The sequence below is a fragment of the Symsagittifera roscoffensis genome, chromosome 1, assembly GCF_963678635.1.
Source record: "Symsagittifera roscoffensis chromosome 1, txSymRosc1.1, whole genome shotgun sequence".
NCBI classification, from domain to species: Eukaryota; Metazoa; Xenacoelomorpha; order Acoela; family Convolutidae; genus Symsagittifera; species Symsagittifera roscoffensis.
The window spans coordinates 66,133,658-66,146,588 of record NC_087062.1 but is presented as its reverse complement, the minus strand read 5'-3'; the positions used below and the strand labels follow the sequence as shown (position 1 = coordinate 66,146,588).

General features: G+C 34.0%; 2 protein-coding genes across 2 annotated transcripts in view; one reads left to right on the top strand and one right to left on the bottom strand.

Moving 5' to 3' along the window:
- LOC134848029 (uncharacterized) overlaps positions 1-12,931 on the top strand; it is a 498,722-nt gene that overhangs the window by 280,619 nt on the left and 205,172 nt on the right. The gene's annotated exons all lie outside the window — the stretch shown is intronic.
- LOC134856913 (uncharacterized) lies at positions 685-11,009 on the bottom strand. Its single transcript, XM_063873205.1, has 6 exons — positions 10,907-11,009; positions 10,436-10,559; positions 9,838-9,989; positions 9,404-9,540; positions 3,120-3,275; positions 685-965 (listed from the first exon to the last, which is right to left on the bottom strand). Exons 1-6 carry the CDS (start codon positions 10,962-10,964, stop codon positions 738-740), a joined length of 855 nt encoding a protein of 284 aa, XP_063729275.1. The 5' UTR covers positions 10,965-11,009; the 3' UTR covers positions 685-737.

Genomic DNA, 12,931 nt, shown 5'->3' with positions numbered 1-12,931 from the left:
ATACACAAGTCGAAAGTCGAGGTCAACGGCGATGTAGAAAAAAATCCTAGGTTTCAACTATTTAGTTTTGATGAAAGAAGTTCAAAACTGCTCTGGACACAAAAACTAAACAAAAGGCTCCTTTCGTTGATACCATTTTCGCACATCAAATATCTATGAAATTTAAAAATAATAATAATAAATTAGTAATTAAGAACGCCCCCGTTATTACCTCGTGAAACTTTCCTCTATTATCAAAAAACTACAAAAGATAAATAAAAAAATTAGATTTTTCAAATTTTAAAAATATGTTTGTCAACTATTTTTCTTTTGCCTGCGAATGATTACCGCGGTCAGAGCCTTCTGTCCTAACTGCACAGGTCATTTTAGTTTTCAGCTCTTACTATTCATTTTCAACTCATTAAATGACTGACCCAGGTCTGGTTTTCATTGTCTGCTTTTGAAAACAAAAAATTTCACTAAAAATGGTTTGAAAACAAAATATGAACAGGATAGCGTAATTAGAGAACTAAAGAAATGATAGATTTCAATTTGCAGATTTCTTAGAAACGATTTTTTATTAATTTAACTTTCCTCTGAAAATTTTTTCCTTGTCAAAAAATGTTCAAAAAGCTGGTATTAATATCCAGGACATCCAAAATGTACATTGGGACTTTTGTCAGAGTTTTGTCATAAAAGAATAAACTATCTTTCTCAGCTTTAATTGTCTTTTGGTTTTGCGGTTTTTTTGACGGTTGTTACACGACAATGAGCTGAGCTGATTCGTTGTTTTCTTTAATAAACCATGTCTCCAATTCCATTTCTGCTAGGTTTCTTCTAGGACGCCTTTCGGGTGCTGGTTCTGCTGGAAAAACAGCAACCTGCTTCGCTGTTTGCAGTGCCAGCCACTCCTCGGGACACCAATGGGGTTTCTCTCGACAGACCAAATTAACCAAAAACCAGGAGAAGGATAAAGTGTCTTTCACCTAAAATAATGCGCTTGATAAAGAGTGGAAGAAAACGAGGATTACGCTGCGTGACGAGTTTCAAAATAAGTTTTTTGGGAGTATGTTAAAGAGCAGTATTGCTCGTTTAATGTGCAAGTGGTTATTTAATTGAATGTAGTAGGTTAATTATGACAGTTTTAGTTTTGACCATTGAATAAAACAAGACTGCTCGTATCAGGGCGAAGCCCTGAATGTTCCGACTTCCTTTTAAGGTTTATGGAGCAGTAATCACATAAAACAATTGAATGTAATAAAACAAAATGAAATTTTTTTTTCTGAAATTTGAACTTTTTTGTGAAAATCATCCCCCCACACGCCATAAAAAGTACAAAAGAATAGATTTTGCTGCTAGTAACAATTATTTATGGCGATGGCTTTTTTCAACCAAACTAGAACGATTTCTAGAACGGATTAAATTTCCGCTTACGCGTTAAAAGCGCAAAATATATCGCGCGTTAATTGTCTCAAATTGGCCAAAATGCCAATCTTTCAAACCTTATAACTTTACTAAAAAAATGATCACATGTGGAAAATTTTTTCAAATCTAAGCTCAGGGCAACAATACCTTTTGAATGATCTAAGAAGTTCCGTCAAAAATGGCTAGTTAAAAAGTCGAATTTTGTCTGAAGAAAAAAAACCCACCTCGAGCACAAATATTCCGTTACTTTCGTATCGAAAGTCGGAACAATAACCCATAAAAAATTTAAAAACTGTGAACAGAACTTAACGCTGTTAATTTGAGCAGAATATCCATTTCCTTGTTTAAGTGCTGGGGTAAAAGTGCTCAGTTGGAATTTCAAATTTCAAAGTCGAGCACAATGCCACTGCTCTACCAAAAAAGCATAATCAAGATAGGGTGCAAACACATAAAATACCCATAACTTCAAACACGATCGAAATATACCAAAACTCGGTTGAGCACGCTTGAAAAAAAAGCCAAATTTATTCGAGCACGGTCGAAACATATCTCAAGCACGGTTGAACCGTTCCTCGTGCACGGCGGAAACATAATCGATGATGGTAAAAATATACCTCGAGCACGTTCGTGCCGCTGTAAGACAAGGTCAATCTATGAAAGTTTCTTTTCAATATCAACCCCTTTTTTTGCTTTTGACGCCAAATTAAAATATTCACAGATGAGAAAACTTTTTTTACATCTAAAAAGCATTTATTTTACATATGGTTCAAATCACCCTAAGATAATACCCGAAAAGCATAAACTATAACTTTATGCTGAATCACTCAAAAAACACAAATAATAATTCATAAAGCTTTCTTGAAGTTCAAAGAACCTATTTTTTTGTTTTCCTTGGTTAATGATCTTTTTCCAATTTTTAATGTTTTTTTTTGTTGCGACTTGTCTCCAAAATGGGGACGAACATTTTCCGTTCAATATCAGGTATCCAGTCGTAATTCGAAGTACTTTAAAAAATTTAAATCCTCTCTCAGTGTCGAGAAAAACCAATTTGAAGTTTTTTTATTTTTCTTTGTCTAATTTCGAGCGAATAAAGCGGACGAGCAGGCCTAGAATTGGTTTTCTATAGAAAAAAGATAAGCCTGTTCAAACCATGAAAAATAAGTTTCTCTAATAAACAGTTTTTGAAGTTTTTGGTGCAATTTTGTCATCTTGACAATTTTAGAAAGAATGTCAAAAGTGTTTAAGTTGTAGGCTTTCGTACAATCATTCAAACCACGCTAAAACGTTCAATTGAAATAAAAAAAAATAGTTTTTTTTTATGAATTTGATAGGAATTTTTGTGCTACTTGCACAGCAACCAGCTACGCTAACTTCTACCTGGTATTGATAGAGAATGTTGAATTAGGTAAAAGCTGCAACAGTTAAAAAAAATAGCTTCAAAATTTTATTGGATTTTTTGGATTTGGACTTCAACCTACTTTGACACTGAGGGGACTATTTCTTGATTATGAGAAATTATCTTTTCAGCTGAGCCTACACTCATTATGGGTAGTTTTGTGAAAAATGTTTCAGTACTGTCTGCCGATTTAGTTTACTCTGTTTGTCAAAAGGACATCAATCGTAGACAAACTTTTCCTCAAATTTTGCATTAATTATAATTCTGCAGACTCAGACTTTTGTTAGCTGCTTAGAGTAAAAGACTGATACTTTCCAACCTGATTTTTGGGCACCACCATCATAAGGTCTTCGTTTCCGACGGGAGGCACTATGAAGTTCCTGCTGAGTTTTGGGTTTCCGATAATTTTGAGACTTCCATATCCAAAACCTACTTGATTGATGACGTTCATGCACAAGGATGGCACCCATCTAGCCTAAAAATTGTTCAAAATCGCTTAAGGATCTAATTATCTTAAGTGTGAGCTTATGTGTATGTTTCAAAAACGCCATTTTGGTCCATTTGGAATACTTAATGCGAGCGATATTTCCAAATTATCTTTTAACGAATGTCAAAGGCGATGATTAGTTCCCACGACGCATTCAATTTAAATTGAAATGAAATGAGACACGCTAATTAATCAGAGGCGTAGCAACTTGAATGCGCGGCGCTTAGCATGTGAAACAAAAAGATCCATACAACACTTAAGATAGAAAATATTACCCTCAAAACTATCAAAGAAACATAGAATTTTCGGTACACCATTCAAGGCAAAATTTTCAGTTCAATTTTCACCTGAGATGAATAATATTTCCCTCAATAATATCAAAGAAACATAGAACTTTCGGTAAACCATACAAGGTAAAATTTTCAGTTCAATTTTCACCTAAGATAAAAAATATGACCCTCAATAATATCAAAGAAACATAGAGTTTTCGGTACACAATACAAGGTAAAATTTTCAGTTCAATTTTCACCTAAGATGAATAATATTTCCCTCAAAGCTATTAATGAAACATAGAGTTATCTGTACACCAACCAGGTAAACGCAGATAAATAGTATTTCCATCCAACACCTAAGATAAATAAAATTTCTTTCAAAGGTATCATAGTAACACAAATCTTTCAGTACACCAAACAAGGTAAAAATTTTCCCACGCAAATTATGATGGCACCACTATTAAAAACTGATAGCATAATTGAAATTTAAAGTTCCAAAATGTTGATTGTGCTTAGGATTTCGAAAATAAGTCCAAAAAGATTTCAAAAGCTGTCTCGCGAATAGTTAGTTAATCAAAAAAAGTTCTATTTTAAGACTCGTTTTGAGCAGGCGGCACTGGAGTTCCGTAGATGAAAACGGATTAAATTTGAAATTTTTGTCAGTACCTATATGAGTGAAAAACAAATCATTGTATTCAATTAAAAATGGCTCATTTTGTTTTAGTTTTATGAAGCATTTCAATCCATTGCAAATTAATTTTTTCAATTAGTATAATCGATTGTTTTATATTTTTATAGATAATAAAACTTTTTTTATAATCATTTTTTTCCACTATTTTAAGATGCTAATTTCAACGCAAATAACATCTATTTTTTTCTACACTTAAAGCTAAAGTTGGTTACTAAGGGGTCAATTTCAAGCTTTTTCTGCCCAACTTTGATTTTTGTTACACTTTTTATGTTATTCAATTTCTCAATTTTGTTTATTTCAACAGTTTTCTTAAACTAATTAAAAACTTGGTGGGGTTTGGCCTCAAATTGCAGGTTGACTGTTTTGGAAGGGATCGTCTCTGGAGTTTTTGCTCCCTTCTTCTCAAAAAATTGAATAAAAAAATTAGTCGAAACGCTTGGGAAGGGAAGGGGGGTCAAGTATGAAACTCGGTTAGGGGAGGAGATTTAGTTTTGGTGGGATGGTTGATTCAGGTGATGGATGGTTCAGGTGGGAGAGGGGTGGTTCATGTTAGGGGGCTGGTTCAGGTGGGGTGGGGTGGGGTGGTTGAGGTTTTAGGTAGGCAAAGGGTAATTCATGTGGGGGAGGGGGTTGGTGGTTCAGGTGGGAGGCGGTGACAATAGCAAGGGACGAAGGTGGCAAAAGGCAAAAGGGCAAATGTTGAGGTGGGGCGGGGATTGTGAAGGAGGCAAAGGGAAAAACGTTAGGGGGTGTAGGGATGAAGTTAACGGAATCGTTTAGCAATTAAAGAAAATTTAGATTTAAAATTGAGACGACACTACACTCCCTTTGCAAAATTGTGCACGACCGTAAACGAAAATAAATTGAAAAACAAAACATTTTTATTTGACTTTAAATGAATTAGGTTTAATTTCTAAATTTGATGAAAATAATGGATTATAGTCAATTTTTCTAATCCATTTTGTTGTTTGAGTGGTGGAACATGGGAATCGGTTATTTTGATAACCTCAAAAATCTGTTATACTCTTTTCTTAGATGCTGGAAGGCATTGGTAACAAATTTGCATCAACGTTTCCATCAAAGTTTTCTGTTTTTCTTGTTAAGCAATTTACTCTCTTTAATTTTTTATATTCAAAAGTCTTCATCGTAATAACCAATCAAAAGGTTTTAAGGCTGAAAAATTAAAAATAATTATTGATATTTAAATTCAGTTTTTGGTAACTTTTTGTTAATGGATCCTATCATGGCTTCAAAACAAGGTATGGAATTGGTTCGGAAAAGATTAGAAAAATAAGTAATAACCTTCCACTGATTCGGCTCACTAATTTTGAACTATGTCCAAACAAGCTAGTTATCTAAGCAAAAGCATGAAAAACCAACTCAAACAAGACAAACGTTTTGAAAATCATTTTAAGCCCGGTGAAAAGAGAGATGACTAGAATTCCTTGCTGTGGGTCTTATGCGACAACTTTTGTTGAGTAATGATTGCCAATATCGAAACTTTTGAGCACTAAAGAAAACAAGACTGCTCGTATCAGGGCGAAGCCCTGAATGTTCCGACTGCTTTTGAAGGTTTATGGAGCAGCAGTAATAACATAAAAATATTATATGAAATAAAATAACACAAAAAAAGTTTTTCCTAAAATTTGAATTTTTTTAATGAAAATCATCCCCCCACACGCCATATAAAGTACAAAAAGATAGTTTTCGTTCCTTGTAACACATCAATTATGGCAAATAAGCTTCGTTCAACCAATTTGGAACGATTTATAAGACGGATTAAATCTCCGCCGCTTACTCGTTAATAGCGCGAATTATATCGCGCGTTAATTGTCCCAAATTTGTCAAAATGGCCCAAATGGCAATCTTTAAACCCTCATAACTTTACGAAAAAAGATCACAGGTGAAATATCTTTTCAAATTTAAGCTCAGGACAACAATACTTTTTGAATGATATAAAAAAAATCCGTCAAAAATGGCTAGTTAAAAAGTCGAAATTTGTCTGAAGAAAAAAAAACCAACCCCGAGCACAAATATTCCGTTACTTTCGTATCGAAATTCGGAACAAAAAACACAATTTTTAGGGAGTGTTGATTGGTCCATTCAACTCATTTTTAAATCTAATTACTGATAGCTAACAAAAAAGTACAATCCGGTTGGATTTTCAATTTTTCTCGGCTAATAGGCTATTGAAATACAGTCCTGATTTAAGTTACTCGGTTGGCCTTACACAAAAAATACGTGCTCAAAAATTGTTAGACATTTGTTATTTTTAAAACGGCGCAACACATTTGCAAAATCGGGCTGAAATTTTAAATTGGTCCAACTACAGGGTTTCTAGATCTACTCATTGATGGAATTCACGAAAACAGTACAACCCGAAAGGGTTTTTTCTTAGGCTACATAGGTTACTAAAATACAGTGAAAATATAAGTTAACTGAACAAAAATACTATGAGATTTTGATATTTAAGACTTGATATCTTACAAATTAACGTAAGATAAGACAAAAAAGATTGGAGCAAAAACTGCCTAACTCTTACCAAATTTGAAAAAGCGCAACTTGAATTTGGGGCGCATATGTTTACCTCAAAACCGGTTTATCTTGTCATATCTTAGTCAAATGTCAAATTAAAAAATGAAGCCGAAGAAAATAATTGCTGAGTCAATATCATCAAAAGAAGTTTCTTAATCAGCCCTTAAAAAGTAAGAAGAGCGTTGTCTCCTAAATGTTAAGCAAATAATGTTCTCTATTGGTAGCCAAAAAACGTCTTCTTTGTATCGTAAAAGCCATTTTCTATGTGAAAATTTTTTCTGACTTTTGCGTTATTATTTTTGTACATTTTAATTTCAATAGTTTTTGTTGGGCTATATAGGAAGCTCTCTTTAGTACAATTTGCTCAGTAATTAACCAAATAAATTTAACTTTAACTTCTTTTGGTTGATAGGAGCTAAGAACGAATCATTTTTGATGTAGAAGCTGTCTCCAATTGCACAATTTAATATCATCTCTGGTAAAACTATACACCATTTTTGTAATCATCATTTTTTTGTTTAAATTTAAGGAAATTGGCGAAGCACAAGTTTAGAGACTCCAGTTTTTTTTCGCAAATTAAAAAAAACTGTCCATATCAGGGCGAAGCACTGATTATTCCGGCCGCTTTTTGGTCGACGGAGTAGTGTTCACTTTAAAACAAATGGATAAATAAAAAAAATCCGAAAAGTTTTGATTTTTTTTCAAAGTCATCCCCCTACACGCTATGTAAGGTACAAAATGATATATTTTGCATATGGAAAAGTAATAAATATCTTAACTATTATGCCTCAATTCGATTTGGAACGATTTCTAAGATGATTAATTGTTCATTAAGCACGGAAATCTGTCGCTCGTTGATTGTCCCAAGTTGGCCAAATAGGTAATCTTCATACACCCATAACTTTACAAAAAATCACAGGTAAACTATTTTTTTTTAAAGTTTGAGCTTAAGACAACTCGATTTTAAAAATTCCGTCAAAATTGTTTGTGAAATCGAAATTTGTCTGAAAAAAATAAACTTTGCAGCGCACAAATTTTCCGTCGTTTTTTTTTCAAAAATTGTCGGAACAATCAACATTGTAATAATTATTAGCGATAAAATTTCATAATATTTTCAAAGATGGAAACAGTATAGAATATTTTCACAGTATAGAAAAATTCCAGTTGCAAATTGCGAATTTATGCCGACTAAATTTCGGAAATTTGCTGAAAGAGCTAATGCAAAAATTGTGTCCATTTCTCGAAACTGTTCTTTGCTTAATCTTTTCGATTGCTCAGCTGATAATTCCGAACAAAAGTGAGTTATTACAACTGGCTCAATGTACTTCTTTCGAAATGTAGTGCTCGCTGCTGTTTTTTATTTAGAAATTTTCGATTGTTCTACAACCAACGTACAAGTCAAAACAAGTCGCCTTCAGTCTATTTTGCTAAAAGAGAGGCGTAGATTTTTTGCGATTAAAGTTTTCAGTGCTAATATTTTCGTAGCGTAAATAGTGAATCAAGTTGGCTCTAAAATGATATCGATTTGAAATAAATCATGCTAATTGAGTAAGAAACAATTGATTCAGCTCGACGAAATTCTACTGCAATTTTACAACAACCTGACTGATATCGGCTGCAATCTTGGTACTATGTGAAAACTCCTAACGCAGAAAACACGAGATTGAGTTGAAACAAAACTGCCTCGCTGAAAAAGTTAGCAATCGGAAGTGTGGGGGGAAATACATACATACGGACCATGCTCAACCGGCTTTTAATAGGTCCTCCGCAATTCGCAAAAATCTCAATTTAAAAATGTTAAAAAATTTATATCAACAAAATTACTGTTCTTTTAGTTTTTTTCCCAATTGTTTATTTAAAGTTAAACATGAGGCGATCAGATTAGTTACCGATGTAACACCTAAATACAAGCAGCCAATTTTTTTTAAAAATTATGGGTAGTATCTAAAATTGCAAACCCTCTCCATTTCATGATTTTAGCTTGCACAGTACAAAGTTTGGTTTGATGGAGGCGAAAAGCAATAGTTCACATCATAGTTAGGTCGAGATGCAAATCTCGGGTTTACACGACGGAGACAGGTTTACAAGACAAAAAGTTCTGTGACGCAAGCATTCGATAAAAATGCTGCACGCTAATCCTATCAAAATATGTACATTAGCACCGACGCTCTATACTAAAAGTTTTTTTCAAAGTTAGCTCATTGAGAATTTTGGTTGTTAGCTCGGTCCTCCTCAAATCCGTCCCTGATTTGATATATTTGTGTTAAATCAATTCATCTATGCTGCTCACAGCAATATGAAGTGCTTGATAAATGTGAGTTATTCGATCACCTCATAAGTGAGGCAAAAAGAAGAGAGATAAGAGAGAAAAACGGAGAGACAAGAGAGAGAGATATTTCGAGAGAGAGAGGAGAGGAGAGGAGAGGAGAGGAGGAGAGAGGAAAGGGGGAAATAGATAGATAGATAGAGAACGAGAGGACAGGTAGATAGAGAGAAGAGATAGGGGTAGGGGTACGGATTGAGTCGAGAGAAACTATAGGTTAACGTTTGAACGCCAAGTTATTAAGTACTCGAAGCTCTCTTTAAGATTTTTAACATTTTTAAGGTGAAAGCAGAACCTTGAGGAACACGAGCTGTTTATCAGTCACCCTTCCAATTTTGAACACTTTATCATAGTACTCTTGAGGAGACAGTCCGTTTTTCTGGCCATACTGAATGTAAGAGTCCACCTGGTGAGAACAACATCCCTCCGAAACTAAAAACAGATAGAATATTTCAAAGAAAACTGATTCTCTAATTTTGTTTGTCTGAATGAACAAAACTAAAACTAAATCGCGAACAAAAACTACTAAGATTGACCCAACTAAAGGAAAAAACTATGCGCCGGGGGTATTTTTTTTTGAAAAAATGGTATTTTTTTGAAATTTTGTTCTGAGGAAACCAGATGGGGATGAGAGATGAGGAATTTCACCTTTTCCTCTCGGCACTGCTTGCTAGTACCAGGAACGCTATAAGCCCGACAAAAATTTGAGGTCATTTGACGAAAACTCACAGCTGCTGATGTCGTTTTCACGGAATGAGTACCAGTTGAGGTTCTTGTAATTCGGCTCCACAAGTTTCCTGAACTGTTCTGCGTCGTCCTGCTGAGGCTCCCTATTAGTGAGGCGCGTGTTCAGCCACACCGCCATCAGACAGAAATAGTCACTGGAATAAATGCAGTTTAATTTGCTCATCTATCTGATTTAGAATGAAAACTTTATTCGCTCTTCTTTTATAATAATTTACCCAAAAGACGCAACTAGGTCGTGTTCTATATCAGTCAACGATGCAAGAAAGGCATGTTCGAAAATTCGTCAAATGAAAATTAAAGATTGTACAATGCGGTGTTTGGTCGCAATTGAGAGAAAAAGACCTGTATGAAATGCCGATTTCATTTGTGGGACGTAAAGCGGCAAGCTACTGAGTTTTTTCATCACTTTAAGAGTGTTGTTACCAAAAGGGATGACTTTGAGCGGAATTTTAAGAAAAATTTGGCTTTTCTACTTTTCCTTTTAGTAAAAAGAGCTACCCGGAGTGAAGGAGAGACGCTAGTATAAAACCGTGGTAGTTGGAGGGGAGTTTCCGTGCTTTGGCAATCGATAAAAGCGTACCTGAAGCGTTGGCATTTCCTGCCGAGTTCTTCATTTACATCTGGCAAGATGAAGTCATGTGACTGGCGGTAAGAGAGAGTACTACTGGAAGTGGATGCTGCAGTGCAGTCTGAAGGCAGAATTCCTACAAAACAGAAGGATAACATCATTCTTTCACCAGAAAATATGGCGCAAAAAAATCTCAGATGCAACCAGACTACGTGATTTTAGTTTTTAATTTTTACGTACAAAATTATGTCCTGGTACTAAATAAGTTAAAACTCATATTTAAAAATTTTAAGGAAGTTAAATTTTACTACACAGGCTACTTCATTTTGGATCCAAGGTAAGAAAAAACTAGTTTGAAAATATCTTTTTTAAAATATCATGTTTTTATTTTTATGTCATCAAGTTAACGACTTTTTTTTCACGCAAGAAGGTTTTGCAAAACATTTACTCAATCTTGCAAAAACTGCTTAAAGTTCAATTTACCATAATTTTCGGGGCTGAAAATAATAAGAAAAATAAAAAGAATAACTTTAGATGGCATTTTGATTGCAAAATAAACAAATCTCTGCTGTTGACCCTGTAAGGGATGAATGTTGACTTTGAATTTAAACAAGAGCATATTTTGATATCTCAAAATGAAAAGTTTGATTATCAAAGATCACTTCTAAATTCATTATGGGTTCAACTATGGGATCTCAATTCGGGATATGTGTTGCAATAACTAGATTTCAGAATTTCAAAACGAAGAAAACTGGAAAAAAGGTTTATTTTTCTGCTTTACCCCACCGGTTGACATCGAATGAAACAAAGTGCTCATAGCACAATTTAACATATAAACTCAATGAAAATATAAAATCAGAACTTTCACATTTCACATATTCACATTTCTGCCTGGAATTTTTGGAACGGTTGTTAAAAAAATTTGTTTGGGCTATTCTCGCCCATCTAGACACAAAGAGTCTGTTTAACCAAATTTTTTGCGCCAAAAAGACGTTTTTAGAGCCCACTTTGGAAAAATTTGACAACAAACTGCGTTTTTTAGCGCGCTACCGCTCAAAGTTGTTGTATATTTGCGCCAAAGTTGCGTTTACAAAAAAGGGTAAAGTATAAGCAGTATACCAAAGTAGTATAAGCAGAAACTGAATTTCCTTAAGAAAGATCCAAAAGGGATGAATTTTTGGGTGGTCAGGTGGTAGAGTTTTTGATATCCTAGGTTCTGGATAAAAAACTATGGCACAATTTATGTTGAACAAAGAAATCTTGTTAGTAACATTTGAATATTGCTGTTTTAAATTCACATTTTGGTACCTAAGATCATTTATCCACGTGGGATAGGACCAACATACGAGCTGTACAGCTCATCACGGCGAACCGCTGTTGTGCCTAGTCTTAAAGTGGTCATTCTGTCAGCCTTGATTCACCAGATAATTTTCAAAAAAAAACATTCGGTTTTGTAATAAATGGCTTTGAATTTTACCGAATATCCCAATAAGAAAAACGAATAATTGATGAGGATAGAACAAAATTTCGGACGGATTTTCAATGTACTTTACTGCAAATTAGTCGACACACCCTTCCTCCTTCCAAATTAGGGATAAAATACGTGCTTTTTATCGGCTTTGGAAAACTTGAGATTGAAATCGAAGTAGCGCTTTTAGACATGTAAGACTATTTAGAATGGATTAGTTGGAGTTTTACAGAAACAAAAAAGTATAAATTTTTTTCTGCCTCGAAATTGATTTAAATTCACTATCATTGATTTGGCAAGGTAATGAAATCCATCTAAATGTGAACAAAATTGATTTGCTCTATCTAACTTTTTGTTTCGAAATTAAACCAAAAACTTGTACCCAAGAAATAATGAGAATGATAGTTTTTTTTTCAGCCTTGATTCGCGACCAGAAAATTTAAAAAAAAACATTCTGTTTTGGGATAAATGGCTCTGATTTTTACCGAATATCCCAAAAAAATGATGAGGTTAGAAAAATTTCGGACGGATTTTCCATATACTTAACTCCAAATTAGTCGGCACACCCTTCCTCCTCCCAAATTAGGGAAAAACAGGCTTTTTAGAGCCTACTGGCACTGGAAAACTTGAGATTAAAAATGATGTAGCAATTTGAGGATAGTAAGACTAGATTAGTTGGAGTTTTACAGAAGTAGAAAAAGTAAATATTTTATTCTGCCTCAAAATTAATTTAAATTCGCTAAAATTGATTAGTAATGAAATCCATCTTAATCTGAACAAAAATGATTTAAGTAGCTATTTTTTGTTTCGATTTTTAACCAAAAGAAAAATTGAAACTGTTCTCAAGAAAAATTGAAAAACTTGATATTTTATGTTGACCTGGATTTTATGAGTAGCTCAAAATTGATCCTAAAATTAAAGGTGTGAGAACTTAATTTGAATCATCATTCATCTTGACCGCAAAGATCTTATTTTAACCAAATTTTGCGCAGAAAAAAGCGTTTAAGGCATACTTTAAAACAGTTTGGCAAAACAGCGCT